The 12,971-nt window shown below is 47.7% G+C and overlaps 1 protein-coding gene and 1 long non-coding RNA gene across 13 annotated transcripts in view; one reads left to right on the forward strand and one right to left on the reverse strand.

The window, feature by feature from the left end:
• Window positions 1–12,971, forward strand: part of GRAMD1B (GRAM domain containing 1B) — a 148,798-nt gene that overhangs the window by 79,454 nt on the left and 56,373 nt on the right. Inside the window, exon 1 of one of the 12 annotated variants that reach the window (XM_074559634.1) lies at window positions 4,296–4,453. The exons of 10 other annotated variants lie outside the window; for them this stretch is intronic. Coding sequence is in view for 1 of the 2 variants with exons in the window: in XM_074559633.1 (XP_074415734.1) it covers window positions 4,600–4,610 (11 nt within the window). In the remaining variant the exon portion in view is untranslated. Of the gene's footprint in view, window positions 1–4,295; window positions 4,611–12,971 lie in introns of those variants that run through there. One more of the 12 variants, XM_074559633.1, reaches the window with a different exon arrangement.
• On the reverse strand, window positions 1,531–4,338 carry LOC141731978 (uncharacterized). Its single transcript, XR_012583876.1, has 3 exons — window positions 4,100–4,338; window positions 3,867–3,958; window positions 1,531–2,873 (listed from the first exon to the last, which is right to left on the reverse strand). It is a non-coding gene; the product is annotated as an uncharacterized LOC141731978 (long non-coding RNA).

Genomic DNA, 12,971 nt, shown 5'->3' on the forward strand with positions numbered 1-12,971 from the left:
CCCCTCGTTCTGTTCTGAACTCAGCTGACGAGCAGAGATGTTGGGGAAGAGCTCTTTAACTTTTCAAACCAGATCATATTAAAGGTGGGCAAAGAATTACGCGGGTGGAAATGAGAAACCCTGCGTGTTTACCCACCCAGGTGCTCATTGTTCTGCAGACAGATTTTCAAGGCCTCTTTTTGTTCTGCACCGCTGGTGTGCCTTACAGGGAGGGTAGGATTGCTCTGGAGAGCTGATCCCAGCCCCACCTGATGCTCTGCAGGCCTGCACATCCCGGCCCTGCCGTGGATCTGTCAGCAGCCCTGGGCTTTAATTACCCAGCCAGTGCCTCATTTCCTCGGGCTGGGAGATGCAATATGCATGAGAGTGCTTGTGTTACAGCAGCCCAGCAGCCCTGCAGGCGTGCAGGCCCGGTTTGGGCAAGGAGAAGGTGCTGCCTGCCTGGCCACTGAACAGCCTGACCCAGGAAAGTGGAGGCAGGGATGCCCAGATGTGGCTCTGGCGCTCCTGCAGGGCTTGGCAGAGCTGTGCTGTGCTAGGGGCAAAGTTATGGGGAATTTGGAAAACCACACAGCGCCTCAAAAGCTTTACAAACTGAAGTTTCACCCCAAACTCTTGGAAGGGCAAAGAGTTTTTATATTTCTGCAGCCCCATCCCTGGCACTGAAGACAGCTCATTTTCATGGTGATAAAAGTTGGATGAAACTGCACTGAGAGAGGAGCTTTAGGAGCCTTTAAGGAAATTCTCCTGGACATGAAACTGCAAATTCCTGCCTTGTTCAAGAGCTGCAAGAATGCATTTTGTGCCAGCTGGGCTCGCTTGCATGAGCCTGCTGTTCAAGACTCGGGACAAGGACTTTATTTCATGTGTGAAGGACAATGTGAGCATCTGCCTGCTGAGCATGACATGGGCACAGCCCTGAGCTTCCTTAAAGGCTCCTAAAGATCCTCTCTCAGCGCAGTTTTATCCAAATTCTATCACCATGAAAATGAGCTGTCCTCAGTGTCTTCAGTGCAGAAATGTAAAAGCTCTTTGTCCTTCCAAGAGTTTGGGGCGAAACTTTGCAGATCTGACCAAGTTTGTAAAGCTTTTGAGGTGCTGTGTGGTTCTCCAAATTCCCCATACCTTTGCCCCTTGCTCACCATGCCAGATCAGCCTAAGAAGCTTTTCTCTAAGTAAATCTTGCATTTTTACCGCTGCTCTTAAAGTGCTTTTGGGAGCAGGAGTTTTGTTTGGATCATTTCTCTCCTGACAGTCTGAAGGGAGGGTGAAGCTTCACCTCATGTCTGTCCTGCCACTCCAGGACCTGCTTTGAGCCTTTGTGTGCTCCAGATCTGAAGCAGCCATTATATTGAATTTATCTCAGCATTTGGGTCAGGGTAACTCATGTGGCTATTGAAAAATCTGTTCAAACCTTAAAATTCATCCAGACTGAACGTATCAACATTTGTGGAGGCTAAGAATTATGTTTTTAATTATTTTCTCACTTTCTGGAAGAGAAAAAAAACCACTGAAAGATCCATAGGCTGTAAAACAAAATGGGACCATTCAGATATCTCATTCCAAGTGCTGTTGAATGCAAAGTGTGAGGCTTGAATTGATTCTGGTTGGAGGTACAGAACAGTGTTTGGGAGAGCACAAACCCTTGCATAATAATGCATGCCACAGATGGGTAATTGAGCCTTGAATTAGTTACAGTGGTTAGTTCTGTTTGCTTCCCAAAATAGGTTTCTCTTGTCTGGTCAGGATTCATCCAGCTCCAATTTTCAGCATTTCCAGCTGGTACCCAGCGGGATCAAACCTGGATTCCAGGTGAGCATTTAAATTTCAGCCATTCCTTGGCCTCCAGGCTGTGCTGGAAGGATTCAGTGCCTTTAGTGCTGGTTGCTCTTCTCTGGGTTTATCCAGATTATCCACTGCCTGACCCTGGATACAATCCTCCACACGGTGTGTCACTGGGAGTCACATCCTTGGGCACAGGGAGTGGGAAAATTTCAGTTTAAAACCTCATTTCCTTGAAATAAATTACTAATTCTCCAGCTGGCCAACTTTGGGAAGCATTTGGAACAACAAAGCTGACCTCAGGCTGATGGATGCAATGAAGTTATTAGACAAGTGGATTCATGTGCACCTAGGTGTAATCTCTGAGTAATATGGAGGTGATGGTAGGGTTGTGGTACCCAGACAGAGGTGTGGATGTGGTGCTGTTTTCAGTTTAAAATCCTGTGCAGCCTTTGAATGGCACTGATCTGAGCCTGCTGGAGCAGCTCCTGCTCCCACAGCTGTTGATGGCAGTGGAATGATGGACAATCAGCATTTTGGGGTTGATTATCCATCATTCCTTCTGGGAATTAGCACCCAAAGCTGGGACTGACTGTCAGGAAAAGAGAAAATGCTCAGGCCTGGGTGTGGAATGGGCAAAATACAACAAGAGCAGCAAAGGGCAGAGTGATCAGTATTGACAGCATTCAAGGAACTGCTCCTTGTGCTGGCAGTGGGGGTCATTCACAGCATCCTGAGTCCAATAATTCAGTGTAATTCCACACGAGGACACTTGTGCTCAAATCAGGGGTGTCAGTGCAGTTCCAGCTCAGTTCTACTCTATTTCCTCACACACACAAGGCCTGGGAGGCAAATGCAAGCTGGGTGATTGTTTTGCTCTCATAATCCATAATCTTAATTTTTATTGTACTAAGAGGAATTTATTGTCCCTTAATTATTGTATTGTATTGAAGTCCATCTCCATATTCTGAAATAAAGATGTCCCCAAGCAGGTTTGGAGGAATACAGTGCCCTAATGCTGAAAAAAACTGTAAACTTTGCTGGATTATGTCGCTTTAAAAATCCCAGGCCTGTTTACACATGGATAAGCACTGCAAAAGAAACAAAAAAAAAAAAGAAACCAAATTAGCTTCCTAGACGGAGCCGGCTAAATTGAGTTGAGGTCACCTTAACTCTGAATGAGCGTTGTTTAATTCAGCTCAGATAATCCACGTGGCCGCTTAATTAGGGTTTAATTTTCCTGCCTGTTCTTGCTTACACGCTTTGAAACTTTCTCCCAGCAGCGCGTGTGTGGCAGGGAGGACAAAACACAATGTTTCCAACCTGTGGGATTTTAACTCCTGGGTTTTGTTGGCGTCCTTGGAAAGCGTTTAGGGTCAGGTTTTTTGGGGTTCGTCGGGGGAGATGCGAGTGGAGTGTGCAGGGAGGGGGGTGGGGAGGATAAATACATTTCCAGCCTGTCAGATCTTTAACTCGTAGTGTTTGAATCCTTGAAAAGCTTTTGGGGGTCCCTTTGGAGGGGGCGATGTGAGTGGGGTGAGCACATTGTGTAAAGCGGGGAGGACAAACACAATATTTCCAACTTGTCGGATTTTTAACTCGTAGTGTTTGTTCATGCCCTTGTAAAGCATTTGGGGGTCTCTTTGGAGGGGGAGATGTAAATGGAGTAGGCACATTATGTAAAATGAGGACAAACACAACATTTCCAACCTGTCAGATTTTTAACTCATAGTGTTTAAATCCTCAAAAAGTGTTTGGGGCTCTCTTTGGAGGGGGTGATGCAAGTGGGGTGTGCACATTCTGTAAAATGAGGAGGACAGACATTTCCAACCTGTCAGATTTTAACTCGTAGTGTTTAAAACCTCAAAAAGCTTTTGGGGGTCTCTTTGTCAGGGGAGATGCGAGCAGTGCGGGCAGGATTGGGCACATTCTGTAAAACACAACATTCCCAACCTGTCGGATCTTTAACTCATAGAGTTTTTCCAGCCTTTTTAAAGCCTTTTGGGGGTCTCTTTGGCAGGGGGAGATGCAAGCGGGGTGTGCACATTATGTAAAACAAGGAGGACAAACACAACATTTCCAACCTGTCGGATTTGTAACTCGTAGCGTTTTCTCCAGCCTTTGGGGATCTCTTTGCCGGGGTGGTCCGAGCGGGGCGGGCAGGATTGGGCACATTCTGTAAAACACATTTCTAACCTGTCAGATCTTTTACTCATACCGTTTTTCCAGCCTTTGGGGGTCTCTTTGCCGGGGTCTCTTTGCGAGCGGGGCAGGCACATTCTGTAAATCGGAGGAGGACAAACACAACATTTCCAACCTGTCGGATTTTTAACTCGTAGCGTTTTCTCCAGCCTTTGGGGATCTCTTTGCCGGGGTGATCCGAGCGGGGCGGGCAGGATTGGGCACATTCTGTAAAAGACAACATTCCCATCCTGTCGGATCTGTAACTCGTACCGTTTTCCCACCCTTTGGGGGTCCCTTTGCCGGGTTGATGCGCTCGGGGCGGGCCGGGGTGGGCGCATTATGTAAAGCGCTGCGCAGGCGTGTGCGCGGAGCGTGTGCGGCCGCACCGGGCAGCATCAGCGGGGGGACGGGCATGGGCACGGCCGGGGCCGGGGCAGCTCCGCGGTGCCCCTGAGAGCCCGGGCAGGGCCGTGCCATGCTGCAGGAGGTGAGTACCCTCCCGGCCGGCCGCACAGTGCATGAATGAATGAATGAACCCCATGAGTGCCGGGCGATCCCCACTGAATTCCGCCTAGCTGCTGCTGCTGCTGCCGCTGCTGCTGCTGCTGCTGCTGAGCCGCTCCACGCTCCCCAATGGCTGCCAGGTCAGTGCTGTCGCTGTCACACGTGTGTCACACGCAGGGCTCGGCGCTGGCGGCTCCTCCATCGCACACAGGCGCTCTCCGGGCAGATTAAAGCCGGAGTCCATGTTGGTTGCTGCTGCTGCTGCTGCTGCTCCTCTGCGTTCGGGGGGCTGGAGAGCAGGCGGCGTGACATCATGGTGCAGAGATGCTTCGTTTCTCTTCCTTTCCGCGGGCTGAACCCTTTCTAATTTTCATTTTATCTTCATTTTATTCTCCCTCTCCTTGTTCTGTGCCCCCCACGCACGTGCCCCGCCTCTCCTGCAGGGCGGAATTGCTAAAACAGCCTTTTCGATTGTTCCGAACAATGGGCAAATCTGATTGTTTGGGTTCTATTTTTTTTTTCTTTCTTCTTTATTTTTTTTTCCCAGCTTTCATTCCCCTCACCCCTCCTCATTTCCCCTGCTGTGTCCCCCATCCCCCATTCCCATAGGGACACTCATTCCTGCCGTAACATCTGGGTCCGGGAAAAGGGGGAGGCAGGAGGGGTCGGGGCTGGATGCGTCACGGAGCTGCTGCTGCAGGAACATGGTTGGGTTTGTTTGCCCATGTGCTCTCTCCTGCCTCTACAAGGGCTCGTGGTTCCGCTCTGCCTTCCCCTCCCCGTGTTTGTGTATTTGCACTGATGGGGAGAGGCAGGGTTTGGTTTGTGCCGCTTTTTCAGGCTCTGCTCCAGAGTCTATACAGGTGGCTTTTTGTTTTTTTAATTTTTTTTGGCAAGGGAGAACAGTAGGAAGTGAGGATTCACTGCACTGAGCGTGTTCATAGACAGAGAGAATCTGCTGAAAGCCCTAAAAAAATAGCTTTTCCTTAGACTGCTGGTGGCTGGCATTGTCCTGTGCATCGTGGAAATGCTGCTTCAGAAAACAGAATCTATTCCTGTTCCCTTGCTCCATTAAATCACATGCATCTGCAGGAGAGGCTAGATTAGATAGATTTAGGATGCAGCTTGTGATTTTGACTCAGTAGGATGGAAACTTCAGATCTTCGGGATGTATTTACATTTACAGCAGCGCAACAACTCAGAACCCCCGACATTCTCTTGGAGAAGCCCCTAGCTGAGAAAGAGCTGGGTGATACCCCGATGTGATAAACAAATGTATGGAACCCCTATGTGATAAACAAATGTATGGAACCCCCATGTGATAAAGAGCTGGGTGAAACCCCCATGTGATAAACAAATGTATGGAACCCCCATGTGATAAACAAATGTATGGAACCCCTATGTGATAAACAAATGTATGGAACCCCCATGTGATAAAGAGCTGGGTGAAACCCCCATGTGATAAACAAATGTATGGAACCCCCATGTGATAAAGATCTGAGTGAAATCCTCATCTGATAAAGTGCTGGATGGAGCCCCCATAACTCGGAACCCCCGACATTATCTTGGAGAAGCCCCTATCTGATAAAGAGCTGGGTGAAACCCCCATGTGATAAAAAGCTGGATGAAACCCCCAACTGATAAAGAGCTGGGAGAAACCCCCATCTGATAAGGAACTGGATGAAACCCCCATGTGATAAAGAGCTGGGTAAAACCCTCATGTGATAAACAAATGTATGGAACCCCCATGTGATAAAGAGCTGGGTGAAACCCCCATGTGATAAACAAATGTATGGAACCCCCCTGTGATAAAGAGCTGGGTAAAACCCCGATGTGATAAACAAATGTATGGAACTCCCATGTGATAAAAAGCTGGATGAAACCCCCATGTGATAAAGAGCTGGGTAAAACCCCGATGTGATAAACAAATGTATGGAACCCCCATGTGATAAAGAGCTGGGTGAAACCCTCATCTGATAAACACCTGGATGGAGCAGGAGAGGATCTGTTAAAGGGAGGGGACAGGGTTGAGCCAGGTCCTCAGGACAAAGGGCAATCTGTGGCTCTGGCCCTCTCTGGTTGTGCCTCAGGGCTGGAGCAGAGCAGGGGGGAATGCTGCACAAGAGGGATCAGTCAGAAGTTGTTGTTTTGCTGTTTTCAGAAAGGTAACGGGAGGAAACATCAAGGGCTGAACAAAGGGAAGCGGCTTTGATCGCAGCTTTGAAGATCACAGCGTCTCCCATCCATTAACTTGTGAGGGCTGTGCTGACGAGCCGTGGGAGTGAGTGGGACGATGCAGAGCTGCAGCTTTGTCTCCTGCTGCACAATGTCCCTGCCGCCCCCGCTCTGAGCCTTCCTCAGAGCCTTCCTCAGGCTCACTCCCACCGGGCTTTGTGAGCCCTGCACAAGGCTGGGCTGGGGATACAGCCCATGAAGCCTTGCTGGAGTTACAGCAGGGAAAAAAGGGCCTGAGCTCTTCTGGGAGTTGTATCACACCTACATCCCCACCCCAAAGTGGGCCTGGGTGCTCAGCACCAGCTCTGTTGCTTTATCTCACTCTCCCTTGGAATAAAGCACAGATGACAGCAGCATTGCATATCCTCAAAGCACTGAAAGATTCTGATGTTAGCTTGGAAACGACAAGGATTAAAATAACCAGCTTGGATTTGTTTTAATTTTTATTTTTATCCTTTGAGCTGTCAGGTTTTCAAAACTTCCCTCAACATCAAAGATGGTTGAACAGTGTCTGTTGATGTTTTGTTTATTTCTAAAACAAGGCTTGGGAGCTCTGTTCTGCCCCAAGTTCCAGCCTTGGGGATGTTGATGGAAGCATCAGACACTGGAGTTCTTGCTGTTAATTACAGGAGCTGCTGACTTTGTGGTGGGGAGGGGAGGAAAACAAAGCCTGGATCTGTTCCTCGTTGGGAAGTGAGTGGGTGACCTGCAGGTGACCGTGCTGGGGCTGTGTCTGTCACCTTCACAGGGATGTGAAATCCTTACTTTGTGCTGTTTCCCCTTCACTGCCTCCCAGATTTGTATTATCCATCATACTTTGTTTGATGTGGCTTTGGAGCAAGTGGAATTACAATCATTTGGGACTGAGGGAGGGTTTAGGGTGTGATTTATAACCCTGCTCATTAATGACCCTTTCCAAGCTGTGACTGGTGCATTATTGGATTTATTATTCAGATCTCTCTTGTTGCATTTCAGAAACATTTTCCAACTTTTCCTGGGGATTTTTGCAGCCATTCCAAGCAGGAAGGGAGAGGTTTCTTCCAAGCTGGCTGAGGGGGGGTTTCTGTGGGAGATGAGGCCGTTTGTCTGTGGGTCTGTCTGTCTCCAGTGGTAACCAGGATCGGGTGATCCACAGGGACAATGCCATGGTTAATAATGCATCTGCCCATCCTCGCACTGCTGGCTCTGGGCAGAAGGCAAATTCCTCCCTAATGCTTGCAGTGATTTGCTAATCCTCTGAGGCATAATAATTGCATTAATTTTATTTCATGAATATGTAAACATGTGATTGGATGTCACGGGAGGACAGCATTCTGTGAAATGGCAAAACAGACAGAATAAATCTTAAACAAAGCTGGACTTTCCTGCTCAAAAACATGCAGAAGGCAGACTATTTTTATATTCTTTTCAAAGCACTTGTCATGAAACACTCCTGTTTCTGCACAGCCCTGCAGGTGTCATTGCTTTTTTGACTTATTGCTTTCTCTTTTGTCTCTCTTGCTGGGAGATGTAATAGAAATATAACATTTTGTTATTGCTTGTAGAGCAGTGGCGGGCCCAGGGAATTGCTCCAGGATCTGTGCAGGTTTTCATTCTTGGATGATCAATTTGAAGGGAGTGTAGGTTGGTGATCAAAAGTTGTTACCATCTGCTTGCTGTTTGGGAGACTGCATAATGAGCTGCTGAATCTCCTCGTTTTCCACTGATGTCAGACTGGATGGCAGAAAAGTATCTTTGTAGGCGTCTAATTAACCCCTCTAATAGTTCTTTCTGAGGAGAATTAACTCTTTTCAGTGCCACAGGCAGGCCTGAGCTGCCTTCTTGACCTTTCTGCTCTTTTCCAGACTATCAGCACAATTCTGTGCTGCCCTCAAGGATCTCCTCTGGTCTGGTTCAGGAAGGTGCAGGCACAGGCTTGGCTTTGCACAGCCCGTGGATTTCAGACACAGAGAGTTCAATATGTGCTTCAATCTGTGCATTTCTGCTGGGTTGGGGACATATTGCTCAGCACTTGCAGAGCTGAGCTGAAATTGCAGCACAAACCCCAATTCTGGGCCTGGCAGAGCTCCTTACCAGGTCGGTGCTGCAGGGAGAAGTGAGTAATTGCAGGATGACTCTTGGAAAGCAAATTCTTGGGAGAGCTGAGGGAAGACTTGAAGGCCTTTAAGCTTTGCAGATCAGGGCTTGCTTGAGGAAATCCAAGGGGTTGAGAGATGCACTGCAGGGAATGGTGTGGGTGGTGTTCTTCTGCCCCTGAGAAGCTGCTGGTGGCCACAGATGAGTACCTGAGGCTTGTTTAGGTCAGCTGCTCTAGTTGCAAAACTCTTTGGTCCTTTTCCTACTTCTGACTGAATTCTGGTTCACATCCTGCAAGTGGCAGGGCCAAAGGAGTACCTGAGGCTTGTTTAGCTCAGCTGCTCTAGTTGCAAAACTCTTTGGTCCTTTTCCTACTTGTGGCCGAATTCTAATTCATGTTCTGAGAGTGGCAGAGCCAGAGGGATTTGCTGTGCTGAGCTGTGTCACAGGTGGGTGACAATGCCCTCTGGAGCTGGCTGCTGGCTCTGGGGACACATTTGGGAAGGAATTGCTTGTGTCAGTCCCAGGGATGGCTGTGATTTCAGACTTTGGTGTCACTCCAGGATGCTTGGGTGTCATTCATGCAGGATTCATTTACCAGGCTGCAGCAAGGGCAGGTTTCTCGTGGAGTTCTCCATGAAAACATTATCAAGAATTCCTTTATGGTTTTAAGAACACCAAGCTTAACTTGTGGAATGCCTTTCCCAAGGTGAATGCTTGGTGAAGCTCTGTTCATCACCTGGTTCAGATCTTTACAGGGAATATTCAGTTGGAGGAGAAATTTGGCCTTTCTGTGCCTCCCCTGGTGTCTCAGGGGCTGATCCGTGCATTGCCAAATGTTCTTTTCCATCAGCTGAAGGAAAACTTGTAGAATCCCAGAATGGTTTGGGTTGGAAAGGCCCTTAAACATCATCTGTCCCATAGGCAGGGACACCTTCCACTATCCCAGGCTGTTCCAAGCTTCATCTTGCAATTCCAGGGACAGAGCAGCCCCAGCTTCTCTGGGCACCTCTGCCAGGGCCTCCCCACCCTCACAGGGAACAATTTCAACTTAAATTTTCAATCTGAATTTATTACTCCTTGTCCTATCACTACAATTTCTGCTTTCCAGCTCCAAGATACTGTCAGGCTGCAGATATTGATGCTTTTCCTGTACATCTGAGCAGAGTTTGGCCCCTTCTCACCCACCCCATGCTTGCTGATGGTATTTTGAATATGTTTTTCCTTTAGGGATAGCAAGGACATAAAGCAAGGAGAGAAACCCAGCCTTGGAATTCCAGGGACAGAGCAGCCCCAGCTTCTCTGGGTACCTCTGCCAGGGCCTCCCCACCCTCACAGGGAACAATTTCAACTTAAATTTTCAATCTGAATTTATTGCTCCTTGTCCTATCACTACAATTTCTGCTCTCCAGCTCCAAGATACTGTCAGGCTGCAGATATTGATGCTTTTCCTCCACATCTGAGCAGAGTTTGGCCCCTTCTCACCTACCCCATGCTTGCTGATGATATTTTGATGAGGTTTTTTCCTTTAGGGACAGCAAGGACATAAAGCAAGGAGAGAAACCCAGCCTTGGAATTCCAGGGATGGAGCAGCCCCAGCTTCTCTGGGCACCTCTGCCAGGGCCTCCCCACCCTCACAGGGAACAATTTCAACTTAAATTTTCAATCTGAATTTATTACTCCTTGTCCTATCACTACAATTTCTGCTTTCCAGCTCCAAGATACTCCAAGGCTGCAGATATTGATGCTTTTCCTCCACATCTGAGCAGAGTTTGGCCCCTTCCCGCCCACCCCATGCTTGCTGATGGTATTTTGAATATGTTTTTCCTTTAGGGACAGCAAGGACGTAAAGCAAGGAGACAAACCCAGCCTCCTGTGCTTTCCAATGCTCTGTGCAGAGGTTTTCACCTCAGAGCAAAGGGGCTGCTGCTTAGGTGGGCTTGTTTGTGTTCTGTCCCTCACTTAATCTGTCTCACCCACTGAAGGCCACTCTGCAGGGGGACGTGAGGCCCTGAATGCACTCTGGGCAATTAGGTCTCTAAAGCGTTATTTATTACAATTATTTTTATTTCAAAGTGGGTCAGGGCCGTTTTGGCATTTCAGGCGTGGATTGCTGGTTCAATTGCAGGCCTCGGTCGCCATGGCAACTGCAGAAAGCGTTCGTCATGGCTGGGCTTGGGCCGGATTCAAACTGCAGGGAAGGAGCAGGAGCAGGGAGAGCCCTGAGGGGCTCGGGGCAGGGGCAGCCCTGTGCTCTGCGTGCCCATCCACGCTGGCATCAGCCAACAGAGTTACCATTTTCTCTGTCTGTGCAGCCCCTCATGTGAGAAATATTCAGCTTTTCCCAATTATCAGGAAATTCAGCCCTCCTGGCTTTGATATTTGTGCGGGGAGAGCCAAAGAAGGAGCCCTTGGTGTTATTTTTCTCCCCCATTTCTGCAAAGGTGAGAATCCACACACACCTAGCACAATAGATGTGGATAGATTTAATTTTTTAAACTAAATACGAGCTTGAAATGAGCTTGAAATGAGTCCTTCATGTGAGAAATATTCAACTTTTCCCACTCATCAGAAGATAGGAGGGAAATACAAGCTGCAGGGAAGGAGCAGGAGCAGGGTGAGCCCTGAGGGGCTCGGGGCAGGGGCAGCCCTGTGCTCTCCATGCCCATCCACGCTGGCATCAGCCAACAGAGTTACTATTTTCTCTGTCTGTGCAGTCCCTCATGTGAGAAATATTCAGCTTTTCCCAATTATTGGGAAATTCAGCCCTCCTGGGTTTGATATTTGTGCCACTGACTGCCGGGAGAGCCAAAGAAGGAGCCCTTGATGTGATTTTCTCCCCCTATTTCTACAGAAGTGAGAATCCACACACACCTAACACCATATTTGTGGATGGATTTAATTTTTTAAATGAGCTTGGTAGACAGAATCTGCCCAAGGCTGTGCTTGGCAGAGCTGGCACCAAAAATTGTGGCTATGGCAGTGTGTGAGCTGGGCAAAAATAAAATTGTCAGTTCCAAAGCAATGATCTGAATGCATCTGAATCTAAAACATCTGAGCTGGTGCTGCTCCTGTGCAGCTGCAGGGCTGGGCTGTGACTAAAAACCCACCTTGAGGAGCTCTGTAAGACCAAAAAAAGACTAAAATAGCACCAAACTTTGCAGCATTTTTTTGAGTTTCACCTGCACACTATGGCAGCTGTACCCTGGTTTTTTGAGCTGCTCATTCTGAGCTTTCATTGAGCAGCAGCAAAATCTCCCAAGTGCAAACTTAAAGCAAACAGAGGCTGGACTGAGTTTGGCTTTTTGTGGTCTTGACAGAGCTGCTCTAAGCTCAGGCTCAAAGTGAAACTGAACTCGCACGAAGTGAAAATGAGACAGGGGTTGTGTGTGGTAAACTCAGGTTTTGTAGAGGAAAAAATAGCCCATGTGTTCACACAGGTTTAGCCAGTGATGGGGACAGTGGCTTCAAATTCTTGCCTTGTGTTTTTTGGGACCTCTCACACAACCAGTGTTGCCTCAATAACAAGCAGAACCAACACAGTTTCAAAATTCAGAGGTTTTAATTAAAAGTCTGCCTTTTCTGCAGTCTGTAAAATGGCAATTCAGAAGCAATTCCATCAGTTCAGAACCAATTCCATCCCTGGGACTGCTGCTGATGAACTTGGAGTCACCAATCTAGCTCTGCTGGGCTGCTAAAATTGAGTTTAGCAGGAGCACAGGCCAGGTGAAACACCCATTTTGACTGGATCAGCTGAAAATCTGTGAAGGGACCTGATGCTTTTTAGTACTTCAGTAAAATAAGAAATCCCTGATAATTTCACTTCATGTTCTACCTGAGTTGTGGCAGGCAGAGCTACTGGGAGAATGGTCCAGATCATTTTTTGGTTTGTGTTTTCCTTAGTTATTATTTGGGGGGGATTAAATCTTGAATATTGCTATTTTATATATATGTGTATATATATATGTGTATATATATATGTATGTGTGTATGTGTATATATGTATGTGTGTGTGTATATATATATGTGTGTGTGTGTGTGTACATATATATTTATATATATCTTGAATATTGTTATTGCTGCACTGGTTTGCCATTCATTATTCCTGTGCCTTGACCAGGGAAAGGGAGGGCACAGGACAGGATGATGTGACAATATTTCCCTTGAGAATGTTCAGTTGCTCCTGGTGA

Source organism: Zonotrichia albicollis, chromosome 27, assembly GCF_047830755.1.
Source record: "Zonotrichia albicollis isolate bZonAlb1 chromosome 27, bZonAlb1.hap1, whole genome shotgun sequence".
NCBI classification, from domain to species: Eukaryota; Metazoa; Chordata; class Aves; order Passeriformes; family Passerellidae; genus Zonotrichia; species Zonotrichia albicollis.